The sequence below is a fragment of the Rhinopithecus roxellana genome, chromosome 6, assembly GCF_007565055.1.
Source record: "Rhinopithecus roxellana isolate Shanxi Qingling chromosome 6, ASM756505v1, whole genome shotgun sequence".
NCBI classification, from domain to species: domain Eukaryota; kingdom Metazoa; phylum Chordata; class Mammalia; order Primates; family Cercopithecidae; genus Rhinopithecus; species Rhinopithecus roxellana.
Genome location: NC_044554.1, coordinates 6,890,687 through 6,910,037, shown reverse-complemented (window position 1 = coordinate 6,910,037; position 19,351 = coordinate 6,890,687). Strand labels below are relative to the sequence as shown.

General features: G+C 37.9%; 1 protein-coding gene across 1 annotated transcript in view; it reads right to left on the bottom strand.

Moving 5' to 3' along the window:
- DOCK4 (dedicator of cytokinesis 4) overlaps window positions 1-19,351 on the bottom strand; it is a 477,650-nt gene that overhangs the window by 191,098 nt on the left and 267,201 nt on the right. The window contains 1 exon segment of the mRNA XM_010382455.2: window positions 4,269-4,394. Within this exon segment, the coding sequence (XP_010380757.1) occupies window positions 4,269-4,394 (126 nt within the window).

Below are 19,351 nucleotides of genomic sequence, written 5' to 3'. Positions count from 1 at the left end.
TACTCCCCTCCACTACAGACACATGTCTGGAAGAACAATTTTCCTGGAGAGTATAGACTTTGCATTACAAGGTGGTACCAGAAAGGGACAGAAGCGAGCCTTATTCCACAGAAAGTTCATGTCCATCATTAAAGCCACACAAAAGCTGCATGAGCACAGCAGAACCTGGACAATTAATCAGCCAGTGAAGTGTCATCTTGATTTATATTTTTCCATTTCTCCATGATACAGCCCAGAGACCAAGCTGAGGAATTCTTCAAGCAGCTGGCTGCATTCTGCTCTAAAATTTTTTTTTTTATATTAGATTTGTCCATCAATATGCTTTCCAGTAGGATGAAATTTTTTTGTTGTTGTTGAAAAGGAAATACCAGCTATTTATAGCAACTGAAGGAAATCATGAATGGTTTTAAGAGCCACAGAATAGCATGCCACCAAGTAAACAGTTCTATAAACAGTCATTTTCGACAACAGTACCATGAGATGCTCAGGCCGACTAGGTTCCTAAGCTAGGTCAGATCATCTCAGGAAAACTTACAGGATGTTCTTTCAGCCTTCCTTGCATAAAGGAATTTCAGTAGAGCAATCACAAAATGGTACAATGGGCGACACTGGTCATTTTAAGTCTTTATTCATAGCAATCTCATTATCGGGTCTCATAGCTATGACAGGTGCCTTGTCAGATACAACTTTCTTTGCTTGCACTTACACATGGAATTTAAACGGTGGTTTAGAAGACCTCATTTAAAACAAATACTGTCAACAATTTAAGATTATTTTATTTGGTCTTTCTATTGTTTTTCCCTTTTCTTGGTTGTGGAGGGTGAGGTATGGAGCACCAAGAAATACTACTACTTAGTATGCTATTCGTCATCTTCTACCTGTAGACAAAAGGGTAGAAGTTCTTTGTTTCTACAGAAGACCAAACACAAGTGAGGTCCTTTTATAATAAAATTCATAACTTAAAAAACTCATTTCTTGATTTGTAAAAACAAGAGGATATGTCAAAAAGTTTTTTTTTTTTTTTTTTTGAGGAGTCTCGCTCTGTCACCCAGGCTGGAGTGCAGTGGCCAGATCTCAGCTCACTGCAAACTCCGCCTCCCGGGTTTACGCCATTCTCCTGCCTCAGCCTCCCGAGTAGCTGGGACTACAGGCGCCCGCCACCTCGCCCGGCTAGTTTTTTGTATTTTTTTAGTAGAGACGGGGTTTCACCGTGTTAGCCAGGATGGTCTCGATCTCCTGACCTCGTGATCCACCCGCCTCGGCCTCCCAAAGTGCTGGGATTACAGGCTTGAGCCACCGCGCCCGGCCCAAAAAGTTTTTAAATGTAAGCCACAGTAACCCGTGTAGCTTAGTCCTATTCTGAGGAGGGAGGAAACAGAAGAGGGGGAGGAAGAGAAGAAGGAAAGAAGATAGAGGAGGGAGGAAAGAAGATAAAAAGAAAAAGAAAAAAAGAAAGATTAAGATCAAGACAGAAAGGAAAAGAGAAAGAAAATAAGAGGTCCAGACACACACAAAGAAATAGATAGGCATAGACGGAACCAAGGATTTTTGAAGATAACCCCAGCTGGTCATACCTGTGTTCCTAAGGACAGGGTGAAATTTCTAGAACTCAAGTGGTTCATTACTAAACGACAATTAGACTTTTTATTTTTTGGTTTTGAACTTCAAAAGTTTTTAAAAGGCTATTCTCTCATAAAATTGTGACTTTCACAGAATTTTAGAAATTAAAAATTTTTAGATCATAGAAATTTCCTTTTTTTTTTTTTTTCAGATGGAGTTTCACTCTTGTTGCCTAGGCAGAAGTGTAGTGGCAGGATCTTGGCTCACTGCAATCTTTGCCTGCCGGGTTCAAGTGATTCTCCTGCCTCAGCCTCCTGAGCAGCTGGAATTACAGTCACGTGCCAACGTGCCCAGCTAATTTTGGGTATTTTTAGTAGAGACGGGGTTTCACCATGTTGGCCAGGCTGGTCTTGAACTCCTGACCTCAGGTGATCTACCCACCTCAGCCTCCCAAAGTGTTGGGATTACAGACATGAGCCACTGCATCAGGCCAGAAATTTCCTTTTAACATTGGAGGTAGGCCAGGTACTGTGGCTCAAGCCTATCATCCAAGCATTTTGGGAGGCCAAAGCAGGAGGATAACTTGAGCCCACGGATTACAGACCAGCCTGGGCAACACAGGGAGATCCCATCTTTACATATTTTTTTTTTTCTTAATTAGCCAAGTGTGGTGGTATGTGCTTGGAGTCCTAGCTACTCAGGAGGTTGAGATGGGAAGATTACTTGGGCCCAGGAGTTTGAGACTGCAGTGAGCAATGACTGTGCCACTGCACACCAACCTGGACAACAGAGTGAGATCCCATCTCTAAAAAAGAAAACATAAACAAACAAACAAACAAACAAAAGAAACATCAGAGGTACAGCCATGTTGGCTATGACACATAGTCTTTCACTATTAAAGCAGATACTTGCTATTAGTGCAATTGAGAAAAGACTGGGGGGATGTGGGCCTAGAATCATTAGCATTGAAGACCCTGCTCAGGTGTTACCTCCCCAGGAAATTTTAACAAGACTCCTTCAATAAGATTCTACACCTCCTCTGTGCTCTCCAGGCCGTGTTCTCCAACTCCTTTCCAGTTACAGTATGTCTCTGCCTGTGGACTGTAATCCCCCTCAAAGCATGAACAGGTCTTACTCTCACCATCTCTACTGCTAACACCTTGCTCGAGGACAGGATCACCACTCACCTGGATTAGCTCAAACAGCCTCCAAACCCGTCTCCCTGTTTCTCTGCTGCCCTCCCACATTCCCTCTAGGTACAATCTCTATACAGCAACCACAGTGATCCTGTGGCAATGCAAAGCAGTGTCACACCTTTGTTCCAAACCCTCTAGCTATTTTCTTCCTCGTTCTGAATAAGAGCCAAAGTTCTGAGTGTGACCTACAAGGTCCACACGACTTCTCTCTTCGAATCTGTACTCCCATCCCCAGTACTGTATTTTGATCAAGTTGGCCTTCTTGCAGTTCCTCAAACAAGCCACACCTCTATGGCTGCAGGTCTACTGCCCTTATTGTTGCTCTGCCTGGAATCCTCTTATCTGCATGGCTTCCTCATGTCTTTTAGGTCTCTACTCTACTACCTTCTCACCTAAATTTCTTACCTAACTCAAATCTCCATCTCTCCACCCACTACCATCTAAGACATTCCCTAGCCCTTTACCTACACTGGTTTTCACCTTAGCATTCATCATCTTTGAACATACATGTTTTACTTACATATTTATTATAATTTTCCTTATTACAAAGTAACTGCTATGAGTTTTTTCTGTTGTGTTCAGTATTATAGCCCCAGTATCTGGAAGAAATGCCTTTGTACATAGAAAGTGTTAAATATTTATTTGCAGAATGAATGAACTCACATTTTAACTTTTGGCTTCTGGCACAAAGTTTTGATTGATGCTCAGTCAATGCCTGCTGACTGACTAAATCAATTTTTGCTAAATATACATCCTTCCTCATCAGCAAATGTACTATTCTTATCCAATTCATAAGTTGTAGATTAACACATTCAGAAAACCCTAAATTTCCATAAGCATGTAAAGGGATGTGCTTTTAAAAATTTATTTTTGTGGAGAGATTAGGACTGACCCACTCCCAAATGCATCAGTTTCAATGAATTTGGCATTCATTTCACATCGTAAATCTCCTTAACCCACATCTTTTCTGCTTTTGGGGAATCCTGGGGGCACTAATATAGAGCTAAATCATACACACAAATAGATATGGAAAAGGTATAGAAGTACATATAATATTTGCATATGGCTGCTTATTTACATATGGCTAACTAGTGTTCAATAAGTTTTTATCAAAATGGTGGATATCCTCTAAGCATCTTCACCAACGTTTTCCATCACGGAGTAAAATATTTTCTGGACAGTATCTCCGTTTTCCTTCTTCTCCTGGTCATAATGAAATGTAGCCATGGCCCCCCCAAGTTAACCACTTTAGAATAATCAGAATGTAAAGATATTTTTGAGCTTCAAATCACTGACGCGAAAATTTATACAAAACGAAAAGTTTTAAAATTGAATTGAGAAGGATATTTTAGAAAAAAATGTGCTTACTTACAGTCACATACCTCATTTCATTCTTCAGCATGGCCCATGTGAATGCTTCAAAGCTGGCAATTTGAAAAATTTCTCAAATGTCAAAAACAGATAGTATACCCATATTTCATCATGTTGGTGATGAAATCCCAAGTCACCTACCAGGCATAATAATATTTGAAAATCCCAGCTTTCTCGTTATGGATACTCCATGAGAAAATACTGATGAATATTCTCTTCTGATTTGTTCAATGTCTCCGTGCAATAGCTGTAAGGAAACTGCTAAACCTGAAATAAATGAGAGATACCTGAGTTAAAAACAGAATAGAAATAGAATAAAGAGAAACTGATGTGTTGCAACAAGCCCAAATTTAGAGTATCATGGTTTTAAACTAAGGGTTAATATTCTGACAAAATCAACAGAATCTATATGAATCATATCTGAATAACACTTCTCCAACTTCAACATCTGAGTTTCCCATTCATAAGGAGGTTCATAGCAAGTGGAGAAAATGAGCAGAACTCTAAGAGGCAAGCTGGCTTCCAAAGCCCAAATGTCTCCTCCAACCCCAGTTTGGTGGAGCATGTTCCCGTACCAACACTCATTCCAGCAACAGACGAAGGTCACCTGGCCCTTAAAAATACTGACATCAAAATTGGAGGATTTAAAAAAAAAAACAAAAAAACTCTATAAGGTCTATGAATAGTTGCTTATCAAATATCAAAAGCATAAACATAAATCTGAAGATATATTAATTTAAGGATTTTAAGAATACTGATAGAGATTTTCTTGAAACATAAGTAATAAAGCTGATTATAATGAAACTAGGATTATATTACTAATATATACAGTAGAAACTTATGATGACATGATTTTCTAGTGAGGAGAATTTAGCAGGATACAGGACACTTTGACAAACAAAAGAGAATGTAGTCAGTAAAGTAGAAAAAATTATTTTTATAGTGACATTACCATAGTGGGATATACAGAAGATGCAAAACACTTTTTATCATATATTATTTTCTCAATTTCCAGGCAAGAAGTACAAAAAAATTAATGTCGTATCATTGTGAATATGTCTGTATGCATATTCCAAAGATGGTGCTTCTCTTTCAGCTTTTTCATTCCTTCTTCGTTTATCTTCCTATGTTTTAATTTTTTTTTTTTTTTTTTTTTTTTGAGACGGAGTCTTGCTCTGTCGCCCGCGCTGGAGTGCAGTGGCCGGATCTCAGCTCACTGCAAGCTCCGCCTCCCGGGTTCACGCCATTCTCCTGCCTCAGCTTCCGGAGTAGCTGGGACTACAGGCACCCGCCACCTCGCCCGGCTAGTTTTTTGTATTTTTTTTTTTAGTAGAGACGGGGTTTCACCATGTTAGCCAGGATGGTCTCGATCTCCTGACCTCGTGATCCGCCCGTCTCGGCCTCCCAAAGTGCTGGGATTACAGGCTTGAGCCACCGCGCCCGGCCTATGTTTTAATTTTTTAAGATAGCCAAATTATTATATTTTTTACTTTTTTATTTCCATGGGCTATTGAGGAACAGATGGTATTTAGTTACATGAGTAAGTTCTCTAGTGGTGATTTGTAGGATTTTGGTGCACCCATCATCTGAGTAGTATACTCTGAACCCAATTTGTAGTCTTTTATCCCTCACCCCCTTCCCACCCTTTCCCCCATGTTTTGTTTTGTTTTGGTTTTGGTTTTTTTTGAGACAGTCACGCTCTGTCACCAGGCTGGAGTACGGTGGCATGATCTCGGCTCACTGCAACCTCCACCTCCCGGGTTCAAGCGGTTCTCCTGCCTCAGCCCACCAAGTAGCTGGGACTACAGGCACGCACCACCACGCCCAGCTAATTTTGGCGTTTTCAGTAGAGAAGGGGTTTCACCATGTTGACCAGGATGGTGTCGATCTCTTGACCTTGTGATCTGCCCTCCTTGTCCTCCCAAAGTGCTGGTATTATAGGTGTGAGCCACCGTACCTGGCCTCTATGTTTTAAAATTAAGAAGGACAAAAATATCTCCCATCTATATTTACTACATTAGTGATAGAAAATGAAACCAGTAAAAGTTGACTTATTTTTAAAAACATTCAGTCATCATTAACCTGAAGTCAATTTAAAGATGAATTTGCTGACCAGGTGCAGCGGCTCATGCCTGTAATGTCAGCACTTTGGGAGGCCGAGGCAGGTCGATCACGAGGTCAGGAGATCGAGACCATCCTGGCTAACATGGTGAAACCCCGCCTCTACCAAAAAAAAAATACAAAAAACTTAGCCCAGCGTGGTGGCAGGTGCCTGTAGTCCCACCTACTCTGGAGGCTGAGACAGGAGAATGGTGTGAGCCTGGGAGGTGGAGCTTGCAGTGAGCTGAGATCGCGCCACTACACTGCAGCCTGGGGGACAGAGCGAGGTTCTACCTCAAAAAAAAAAAAAAAAAAAAAAAAAAGAAAGAAAGAAAAAAGATGAATTTGCTTAGTGGAGTCAAGAAGATGATAAATCTACATCATTAGATTTAGATCCTCTATTTACATCATTACTTATCACCACATTTCTCTCGATGATGCACAGATCACGTGCAAGTTATAATTCCCAAAAACGACTTACAGTATTGTAATGCTGTATAAGAACAAAGGTGTGAGAACGACATCCTGCTGTGATGAAAAAAATGCAAAGTTTATTTGTCACATGTCTAGAGGAAGATCTTCCCTTTTACTCTCTTTCAATAATAAACAAACAATAACAATGAAAGTAGCGTTTTTTTTTTTGTTTTTTGTTTTTTTTTTTTTTGGTTGGTTGGTTTGCTTGTTTTTCAATAGAGTGGTTAAAATACCAGGAAAATTTGTACACAAAAAAAGAAGGAAAGAAAAAAGAAAAAGCCTTTAGGCTCAGAGAGAAACTGGAGCCTCTCCTGAGGCCCAAATCGGAGCTAAAAAGGAGGACAGGGACATGACGACATGATTGTGGCCTCATACTTTCCAGTTTGTGCACCAACAGAATGTCTCCAAGAGCTGTCGCGAGAATTACATTAAGTCTGGCACATCCTCAGAACTTCAAATCTGCATCCCAGTTAAACCTAACAACCCTTATCTCCCTCTCCAGCTCCATCCCATTCACTCTGAGTTAGGTGACTGATGACAATAAAATGGAAAGCGTCTGTCTTTCCATGGCCAGGGAAATGAAGAAGGGGAGAATAAGCCATCTGGATGATTTGACGGAGACAACTATCATCAGACAAGCTTTTGGGCACTTTATGTGATACTACTGGAACTGTTTAAAACCTAGAGGCAGAAGAACGAAGACAAACGAACATGTGTTATGATCCATCTGTCCCAGCAGCTATTTCTTCCTGACTCACACTCTACCCCCAACTAATCATGGGTGTCTCTGTTCTTCTCCCACTTCTGTCCTTTTGCCTTCAAAATACTCACCCACATCATTGCCATCATCATTAGCATCACCAGGATCTGGTATTTGTAGTATATATCAGTGTTTGCCAGACCCAGTACATAACAACAGTTCTTCCTGCTGGGGAAACACTGTTCAAATCCTGACGTACTACATGAGCAACGCTTTCCAGTACAGAATAAGATGAATTTAACAAAATTCTTAAGATCCTGTAATTTTTTCAAGTGAAGATCATTTTACTGGGGCTTCTCAGTGAAAGATCTGATCAGAGACACTAGCAACATTATGTGGTACACATAAAGGAAGAAGAGAAAAGGACTCAAGAGTAATGAAAAAAACAAAGAGATTATGCTATTCGCAATAGAAGTTGGAGAGAGGAAAACTGACCAAGATTCTTGTTTTGCCGTATAGAAGCCAGTAGCATTTAACCAGCAGTGACTTTAAAAATAAATAAATAAATAAATAAATAAATAAATAAATAAATAAATAAATAAGTTGAATACTGTACTTTACAGAGGATAAGATAAGGAGAAAAGAAAACCATTGGGTCAGAGAGAAGGTGAATCCTTAAGAAAATTAAAGAAGACAGGTAAAGGAGAAAAAAATGTTTTAGAAAAGACATAGACGGAGGGAGAGTAATAACAAACAGAAATACATCAGTGTTCTGTAGAGAGCAAGGGCCACAGAGGGAAGAGAGTGCAAAAAGACAGAAAGGACCCATTTAATGGAGACAGTCGACAGAGAGAAGTCAGTCAGTGGAGAAGGGAAGGGAATGGGAAAATGACAGGACAATAGACAAAACAGTGTGGGGAAAAGGAAAAGCAGGCATTTCAGAGTTGGATGCATACTAAAAGTTTGAAAGATATGGTAGTTTTCAACCTGAAGGTTTACAGCAATATAGATCAAAGCCCTCAGTGTATTTATGCCATTTGACTAGCCAAGTGATGACAATGGGGGTTGTGGGGGAGGGCAGTTACTGCCATTCGGAGGTTCCCTAATTTTTCCAGAATGAAGAATTCACAGACATCAAGAATTACAAAGGTTAACAGGACACAGCGTTTGATCACAATGTATCTGGCTCTGCCCAAATCATCAACTCTTTCCACAAAGAAACCAAAACATATGACTAAGAAACATCAAAGAGTGGGAATACAAAGAAAAAACACGATTCTGAGAGTGAGTCCACAGGGACCAGCCCACAAAGAGCCATTGCAATTCCATTTATTGTCCAATCAAGGAAACTCCAGATCCTATTTTTACTGTGGTCCTTAATTATCATGACCACAACCAAGAGGCTGGATAAATGAGCCGCCAGAACAGTAAGAAATAACATAATGAAGACTAAGAAACTACTCATCACTAGAAAGGAGAGACACAGCAAATATTTACACATTACTTCTAAAAATGTTGAACTCACAGAAGCAGAGAGTGGAATGATGGTTGTCCCGGATTGGAGAGGGTGGGGGATGTGGGGGTTGGGGAGAGTAAACCAGGAGATGTTGGTCACAGGAGACGAAGTTTCAGCTGGACAAGATGAAGACATTCTAGAGAGCTATTGTACGGCATGGTGACATGGTTAATAATAATACACTGTATACATAAAAATTGCTGAGAGTGGATTTTAAAACATTTTAAAATGAGGGTGAGGGTGATATGCTAACTAGCTTGATTTAATCATTTAGCAGTGTATACATATATGAAAACATCACATTGTATGCCATAAATATGTACAATTTTTAATTGTCAATTATACTTTATTAAAGCTGGGGCAAAAAAGACAAACATTTACACATTCTAATTACCTGAGGATTAGCCCTGTCTTTTCAGGGTTATGACATAGGGCATTGTTTGGAGAATGGTATTTTTCTTTCCATTTTCTTTCTTATCATCCTACTTCACTGTCCTGGCCTTATCTGCTATCTCTGGGGTTGGGGCAACTTCTTAAATTTTATCTGTACATTTTACCTTATTCCTGCCACAGTTCAAAATGCACACTCTGAGCAGCAGTAACTTATGGCTTGAGAGGAAGGTGGAAAGTGGGATTTAAGGATGTATAGAACAGTGTTCCTGCTCCCAAGGAACTGATAATCTAACAATGAAAATAAGAAACATACACAGAGAGAGAGAGAAAGAGAGAGAATATAAAACAGAATGGATTATGGGTATGATAGGAATATTAAAATAAGAAAAAATTATCATGGAAAGAATTGGAAAGTTTAGGGAATTTTTTATTGGAATTTATGACAACCTGTAAAATTAGATTAAATCTGAATTTCATAAAATTTTAATTTCATAAAATTTCATACAATTTAATTTATAATTTAATTTCATAAAATTTAACCTAATTTTGTTTATGTAAATAGTATTTTAAGTCACTTTTTTTAGCCCTTAATGTAAGTGCCCAAAATGAAATTGCTATGGGAGAAATGTCCCCCTTCTTGGAAGAAACATAATCATTAAAGTGAACTTTCACATCAGCCTAGATGTTCAAGCCCAACGATAAATACTTAACATTTAATTTTAAACAAAAGGCATAGTCATTAATCTGGAGTCTACCACAAAACAACATATGATTCATGGTTAAGTTCAGCTTACAGAGTAGTAGTAGATGAAAGAAAGGCTTGGTATCTTTTAAGCCAAATGTGGCTGATTGCTTGGAAGCTCTAATTTCATGAGAATCGAAGCTCATTTATTCTACAAGTTGGCTCCTTTTAAATTCATGAAATTCTGCAATTTTACATTAAAAATGGGAAGCATAGCATGATTTTTAAATAGCAGCTGAAATTTTAGAATACATGAGCCATTTTGCCACTAATAAACCAAATAACATGTAGCTATGAATGTAGAGCAATGCAAAAATGGAACACTGTGATAAATATATTTGATAAATACATGTTGTTATTAAGTGTGCAGTTTAAGAATTATATCATATGGTTGCAAGTGCCTGTCTCAATCTTAACCTCTGTGTGCTTTGGTTTCCACATCTGTAAAGTAAAGATGATACCAATTCCGCAAAATACTTTAGGTAATGCTTAGCACAAATGAAGCGCTCAAAAATGTCAGCTGCTACTGCTACAACTGCCACTGCCACTATCATTATGTCTACCATTGTTTCTGTTCTCATTCCTCCCTACCTTGAGTATCAACAAATTAGATTTCATCAAAAAATGGTCAAAGTCCCCTTAGTGTCATATACAAATAAAATATTCCTTTTAATAGTTGTGCCCACTTACCACCAGATAAATCCAAATATTGCAATTAAGTTCTATAAAGGTTTCAAAGGCAAATATGTGTATTGAGAAAAATTCTCTAACATGGGAGACCTGACAAAGACATAACTGAGAAATACAAATAGACGATATGTACAATTAGACGTATGCGAAGGTGGTGAAATTCCTAATGACATGGGGATTACGGTGCTGTCCTCAGATACTAATAAGTCAACGCTCTGAACAAGTGACAGATTCTGTAATATTCTTTAGAAGATAGTATGTAATTCAGTCAAGAGGAGAGGTTACACTGCTCTTATTTTGTTTTTCAAATATGATTTTTATTTGCTTTTTTTCCCCTTTCTTTTTTCATTTCTACCCTCTAAATGGATTGAGTTTTCTTATTCCCTTATTCATGTCTCTATAATTCTGGAAATTATACATACTATTTCTATTCTTTAAACGTTTAACATAAGTAATTTACTTACAGACTAAATTTAATCAATAGCTCTATTCTCTTCTGGAACAAATCTGGGAACTTCGATCTTTCAAACTCTGATGATGATATATTTTTAAATTGTTGCTGTTTGCAGTCAATGCTTAACTAGATTTATCCTGACATTTACTGTTCTCTTTGTACACACTTGCTTCTTACATTTCTTTCCTTCTGGGTTCAGTTTTTTTTTTTTTTTTGAGATGGAGTCTCATTCTGTCTCCCAGGCTGGAGCACAGTGGCACGATCTTGGCTCACTGCAATCTCTGTCTCCCAGGTTCAAGCAATTCTCCTGCCTTAGCCTCCCAAGTAGCTGGGATTACAGGCACGTGCCACCACACCCGGCTAATTTTTATATTTTCAGTAGAGACGAGGTTTCACCATGTTAGCCAGGATGGTCTCGATCTCCTGACCTCGTGATCCACCCGCCTCAGCCTCCCAAAGTGCTGGGATTACAGGCGTGAACCACCACACCCGGCCTAAGCTCAGTTCTTTACTCCTGATGATGAACTCTGACTAGTTGTTTCAGTGGATGTGAATGTAAAATCTCCAAGTCTTTATCTGAAATTTTATTTTACTCCCCCGTTTAAATATGGCAGGCCTTTTGTTCTGTGGGGCTCTGCATCTATGGATTCAACCAGCTGGGTGTCAAAAATATTTGGAAAAATCAAATCAATAAAAAATAACAATACAACAACAGTAACCACAAAAAACAATACAGTATAACAATCATTTAGATATCATTTACATTGTATTAGGTATTATACATAAGCTAGAGATAATTTAAAGTATATGAGAGGATGTGCATAGGTTATATGTAAATAGTATATGCCATTTTATGTAAGGGACTTCAGCATTTGCAAATTTTGGTATCCTCAGAGATCCTGGAACCAGTTTCCCACGGATACCAAGCAATGACTGTAACAGTTCGGCAAGTAAAGAATTCAAAGTTGGCCACTTGCTCCCAGCAGTTTTAACATATTATCCCATAATATTCTGACCTCTGTAACTGCTGCTAAGACTATTATTTCTTTTTAGGTAATCAGTATTTTCTCTCTGGTTTCTGATTTTGTCTTTGGTGTTCTGCAGTTTCACCATAATTTATCTAGATACGACATTAATTTTATTTATCCTGCTTATAACTTTTGCTTCTTTCATCTGGGAATTTTATCCTCTGCAAAAGTTACTTAATTTATCTAGATATAACTTTAATTTTTATCCTACTTATAACATTTTCTTCTTTCATCTGCACATTTTATCGTCTGCAAAAGCTCTACAAACTCTCAACCTTTTCAAATACTGCAGCTTATCCACGTACTTTATTTGTTCCTTCTGGAATTCCTACTAGATGTATGCTGGTCTTTTCATTCAATCCTTTACTGCTTTTAAATGTTTATTCAGGTTATTCCATTGCATTTACCCCTTGGGTAGCATTCTGGCTAATATTTTAAGTTATAACTTTACTAATTCATTTTTCAACTATGCTCGTTTGCTATTTAAGTAGTCCACTGAGTTCTTATTTTAATAACATTTTTAAAAAGAATTTTAGAAGTTCTATTCTCTTTAACCACTAGAATTTACACACAAAGAAGACAAAGATTTTTCATTGTCAAAAACTGTATACCAGTGCCTTGAGTAATGCTGGAATATACATACTCAATATTCTTTTGATGTACGGGTTTAAAAATCTCATTTCATTTTTTTCATGATGTTTTCTTTTTCATTAGGAATCTCTTTTGCTACCTCTTTTCCTGATAATTACCTAAAATTTCAAAAGATCATGATTCTCATTTGTTGCATTTGCTTACTCTGCCTCATTGATTGCTAACTGTTATCATTTTATTACAATTCATCTTTAGTGGGTGTTGTTTTTTTCACAGTGATCCCATGCATCACAGGTGGGGAAGCGACGATATGGAGTAGGTTACACATTTACTTTTTTTAGGCTATACAACTGGGACCAGGGGAAATGCGAAATGCTAGTAGCCTACCCTCTCCTGGTGAGATACCATATACCTTGCCTGGAAGGTGAAGGGAGAGGGAATCCCATCTTCTTGGCTACATGTGTATGGAGTGGAATTTTCATCACACTGAGCTGGTGCAGGCAGGAAGGAGAAAATGAGATGTAACATAAGTTTCCCCAGCTCCCTTGATTCTTATCAGGAGTTGGTAGTTACTCTTTATTTGTTGTCTACACTTAGGAAGATTTCTAGACATTAGTACTGTTTTAAAATACAATTTTTGACCAGGCATAGTGGCTCATACCTATAATCCTTTGGGAGGCCAAGGTGGGAGGATTGCTTAAGGCCAGTTCAATACCAACCTGGCCAATATAGTGAGTCCCCATTTCATTTTTAAAAACAAATAAATAAGAAAAATAATTTAATTTAAAATCTAAAAGAAAATATGATTTTCATCAATAATGGTTGTTCTATTGGAACAGGATGGTGCAGCTCTTCACGCTGCCATTCTGTAGTGAACTCTCAAAACACTGTTTCTTGACAGTACTTGCATACTTTGTATGTGTTTGGGAGGTGGGGGCTAAGGGCAAAACACAATTGGTGGAATTTCTAAACTTGTACTACAAAATTACTAACAGCATGAGGTATGAGCAAAACTTCCTAAAGATGATATTGCTAGATTCTTTCAAAAATCACTTTCAGTAAAACCTGTTCATTTTTGAAATACCTAGGGCCTCAATATTATCAGAGCACAAATTTTTACATCTATTCCTTCCTATGTGCTTGATTTACAAAATTAATCATCTAAGCTTTGCTTTATGCATTAGAATGTCATGTGTTATATCTATAAGATAAGATAATTGCATTTTTAAGTAAATACATTAGAAGCTATATATCCTATTTGGAGTTCAACTCAAAGCCAGTGAAAACTTTTCAGAGGCACATCCTAGCTACACCAAGCAGTAAAATCCTGACTGATTAAGATGAGGTATTTACACTGGGAGGTCAGAGACAGGCTCTGAAAGTCTCCAAAGCAGAGGAAAGAAAGAAAGACAAATTTCTAGAAAGTGTGAGGTATCAAGTGAGACAATACTACTGGATAATGAGTTAATGGAGCAAAAGCCAGAATATTAGGAAGAGACTGGTGTGTACAAATGAGCCAGGTTAGATGGAGAAATCAAGATGCAGATGGGAAAATGGGAGCTGTGAACACTACCAGAGGCCTGCTTAACAATGTGTTAATTACATGATGAAAGGGGCCTGGCTTCTACTTAAAGCCTCTACCCAGTAGGACCAAAGTACCCAAATTACAGCTGTCCTTTAACACTGTCATCTTGCAGCACTAGACACTTACACTATTAATGTTGCTACTGCTTAAATTTGGGATGTATCTCCTCTTTTAGATATACTTTCAAAGCCAATTTAAAATGAAAAGAAAGAAAAAAGAGGGCTAGGCACGGTGGCTCATGCCTGTAATCCCAGGACTTTGGGAGGCCGAGGTGGGCAGATCGTGAGGTCAGGAGATTGAGACTATCCTGGCCAATATGGTAAAACCCCATCTCTACTAAAATACAAAAAACAACAATAATAATAAATTAGCCGGGCAAGGTAGCGTGCGCCTGTAGTCCCAGCTATTCAGGAGGCTGAGGCAGGGGAATCACTTGAACTCGGGAGGCAGAGGTTGCAGTGAGCCGGGATCGCACCACTGCATTCCAGCCTGGTGACAGAGCGAGACTCCGTCAAAAAAAAAAAGGAAGGAAGGAAGGAAGGCGGGAAGGAAGGAAGGAAGGAAGGAAGGAAGGAAGGAAGGAAGGAAGGAAGGAAGGAAGGAAGGAAGGAAGGAAGGAAGGAAGGCAGGCAGGCAGGCGGGCGGGAAGGAAGGAAGGAAGGAAGGAAGGAAGGAAGGAAGGAAGGAAGGAAGGAAGGAAGGAAGGAAGGAAGGAAGGAAGGAAGGAAAACACTTCTATTTCTTAATAGTCATACCTTGGTTTCTGAGTTTTAGCCAGTATTGTTAATTTGTGAATATGCTTATTGTTGACTGCTTCTTTAAACTCTTAAAGAATATAATTTTGACATCACTGAAGATAACTGAAAGGGTCTGACCATAGGCTCACCGTCTGAAGATCATCTTCCTGAGATCTTCAAAGTGGGTAACCCTATCCCTTGGGATGACTACCTTCTAACATGTAAAAGGTATGATAAGCATGAACAAATAATCTTGTGATTATAACTGCTGGTTCGCAGATCTGCTAGTTCTAAATTTCAAAGTTCTGGGAAAGGCTTTTATGTTTTCTCTAAATAAGTGGTTAGCTCATGGCTAAGAGTTATAGAGAACATAAGATTGAAGCAATACATAATGTCACAGAATGTCAAATGAAAGGGCATTAAAGACATGTGAAATTACTTACTTTAATTGAGTCTTAACCACAAAATAAATACGCTGACCAGCAATGAAAGCTGGAGAGGGGCTTGTCCACATTTGGTAGGAGTGATGAGACCATTCAAAGGGATTTCAACATTTCCTTTTTAACTAAGGGGAATTTGTCACTTTAAAGTTTCCATTCTTATTCTGATTTAGTGTATCAACATTCCAATATATATACTGAGGATTATGTATATACTGAGGATTATGTCTAGGTTTTTAAACAGGCTTTGTTTGTTTTTGCTGTAACTATTATTACCTATTTGTATTTTATTTCCACAATACCAATACAAAGGAATCCATGGGCTGAAAACCATTTCAAAAATGTATATAGAGCATAGTGATGGGGTTCAGGACACATTACCCTAAAACATGGTACCTTGGCATACTATTTTGAGAGATACCATGTGCTGGAAGGTCTCTGGGACCTTCCCTGACATTCTCCCCTGAGCAGGTCATAAGAGGTGCCCTCCCTAGATTCGATGAAAGGTACACCCTTATCTCTGAAAACAAAGTGTTGCAGAGAAGAATCTGAATAAACAGGCTTTCCTAAGTTTCTCCCAGTTTATTGCCATTAGAGAGTATCTTTTTGCCCCCCTCATATTTCTCTACAACTCCCTGTTCTTCATCAGACCTACTATTAAAAAAACTAAGATTAAACTGTTTCTTCAGGTGTTCATTTCCTAATGAAGCCTCTCATGTCACATAGAACTTAAATAAATGTGTATACTTTTCTTTTGTTATTCTGTCTTTTGTTGTGCGGGCTTAATCCATGAACCTAGGATACACGAGGAAATATTTTTCCTCCTCTACAATAGCATCTATGATTGTAGTTTAATATCTGCTTATTTTAATTTATTGAAATACTTCCGTATTTTTCCTATGCAGCAAATCTTGCAAACAGTATTGCTAGCGATTTTACCTAAATTAGCCATACATAGCTCATTTAGAAAATGAAATTAAGCTCTAATCACTACTTCCATTAACATCATTTGGATTTAGTTTTTTTTTTTTTTTAATACTGCATGAACTTTAAAAAATATCTTACAGTGTAATGTAGTAACATATTTTGAACTATATTTTTTCTTTGCTGTCATTAGCATGATTTAGATGGAAGGAAACAAGAGATATGACAACTGCATGCAAAATAGCCTGGATTTCCTTTCTTTCTCTTTTTATTTTTTTATTTTTAGATGGAGTCTCGCTCTGTCACCTAGGCTGGAGTACAGTGGCATGATCGTGGCTCACTGTAACCTCTGTTTCCCAGGTTCAAGGGATTCTCCTGCCTCAGTCTCCTGACTAGCTGGGATTACAGGCACGTGCCACCACACCCAGCTAATTTTTGTATTTTTAGTAGAGATGGGTTTTCACCATGTTGGTCAGGCTGGTCTTGAACTCTTGACCTCAAGTGATCCACGGACCTTGGCCTCCCAAAGTACTGGGATTACAGGTGGGAGTCACCAAACCCGGCTAGGATTTTCTTTTGTTATAAAAGACATGGAGAAAATTGTCAAAATCTGAATAAGGTTTGCAGATTAGATAATAGTATTATATCAATGTTGACATTCTGATTTAGATAATTGTACTGTGGTTCTGTTGCTATGTTCTGAAGTAAACAGGGGTAGAGAGGCATCATGTCTTCAATTTGTTCTTACGCAGTTCAGGAAAAGAAATGTATATATATATATGATATGCATAGATGTATATATGTATACATATGTACATATGTCTGTATACATGCATATATACGTGTATATGTACATATATACACACACAAACATATACAATTAAGGCTCTGATATAATCCTTAAGAATTATATCAAATTCATTAATGTTGAGTTATATGACTATATGCACACACATACATATATAAATGGAGGGAGATTATGCAAATGAAATGTAGTAAAATGTTAACCTTTGGGAAATTATGAATTCTTTGAACTATTTTTCTATAAATAAAATTAGTTCAAAAAAACACTTTAAAGAGAAATCATGGTAAAATATTTAGGAAATTCCAAAAGTCAGCAAAAAGGTCACATATTAAATGTCTAACCAATAGGTGGTGCCAATAAGTACTACTTTTGTTTTAATGATACTAGAAAGCAAATTCAATGTTCAAAAATCAGGTGCACTGATCAAATTCTTACGAATTATACCAACTTGGTAACACTGAATAAAATGACTACATTGGTATGTGTGGACCCAAAAATGTAACCTAACACTCTCAAAAAGCCTCCTTTTGAACTCAGCCAAATAAAGAACGCCATATATTTCCTGAATAGAGTTAAACTGCTCTTGCTATATATTGTGGTCTCCTTATCTAGGTAATTCCTTTTAACTTTCTGTGGGGGTTAAAAAGTATAGCTGGCAGGAATACAACCACGTAAACTCATCTAAGATAAAATAAAGACTCTAGAAACTTACCTGAATAGCAAATAGGATTTCTTCTAGTTGTAAGCTATATGTGCAAACTATAGAAAATATTTCAAAAATACATAGATAATATGAAAAGACTTTGAAGTTTCTCTTAGGACATACTGAACCATTGTCAATGATTTTTACACACTGTTTCAGTACGTAGAACTTAATTTGCCTCAGTAAATCATATTGGCTCAGTCCAATTTCACATTCCTATAATTCAACTGCTGTCTATCAGAGGTGACATTTATAATAACCATTTGCTCAACAAACCTAAACCAGGCTCACATTAATGAATATTTTTAGAATTTCAAATTATCACAACATTGCCTTTGGATTTAAAATTCATAAAATAGCACAACTTTGGAGATTTCAAACCACTCAACCTAACTAAATCTAACCATGGAGATATAGTAATTCAATTTTTTAAAAATCTTAAAAAGTTAAATGCATCACTTGCAATTTTCTCCCAGTTTCTAAACTCAGCTAAGATAGTGGTTAATGTACCTTTGCAACATAAGTCTTAGGTTAGAGGGGAAAAAAACCCAGTTAACTAGATGAATCCCTTTATTAACCAGACAAGATTACAACTCCGATAGCTAGAAGGACATCAACGAAGCATAAAGGGCCTGGAAATTAGCTGGCAGAATTTGTTTCCAAAACCAATTTCAAAGCTGTGTTTTTTTCTCTTTTTGTTAGTGCCAATGACTGAGGAATAGCAGGAGAAAGTGGGGAAAAACAGTACTTTTTAGAGTGAAATCAATTCTTTTGAAAACATTTGAGTGCACGGCTTCCATTTAATCAACAGTTCTGTGGCCCAGAAAGAAAACAGTGGAAGTCAACATTATCTAACTGCTGTGACAGTTTAAACATTAGGCACCCTAATTTCCCTCTTCAATTTCTTGTGCTTTTGCTTCTCCCACTATCTTGAAATAAGCCATTAATGTGCCTCCCGTTCAATAATGAAGCTGAACAGCTCTGGAATCCCTATCTGCTGGCCACAGAACTTCCATTCCTCAACCAAGGGTGTAGATCAAGGGGATACAGAACAATGATCTACCTAGACTGAAGAGTGGAAGCTTTGGTGGGAAGGAGTATAAGTTTTGCTTTTCTTTAAAATAGTTTTTAGGTTTCTTCCTGAGCTTCCACTCTCTAGAGCAGAATTTTAGAGTGAAGAGGCTTAGGGCTGGGTTTCCCTCAGGTTGAGAGAGGCTAGAAAGGATCAGAGAGAGAGACCAGAGAAATAGAAGGCAGACAGATGCAGGCTGTGTGGGCCTGGCTGGGCCTCAAGGTTAAGAGAGAAGGGTAGAGAAGGGCTGAGGTCACAAGGACAGGAGAG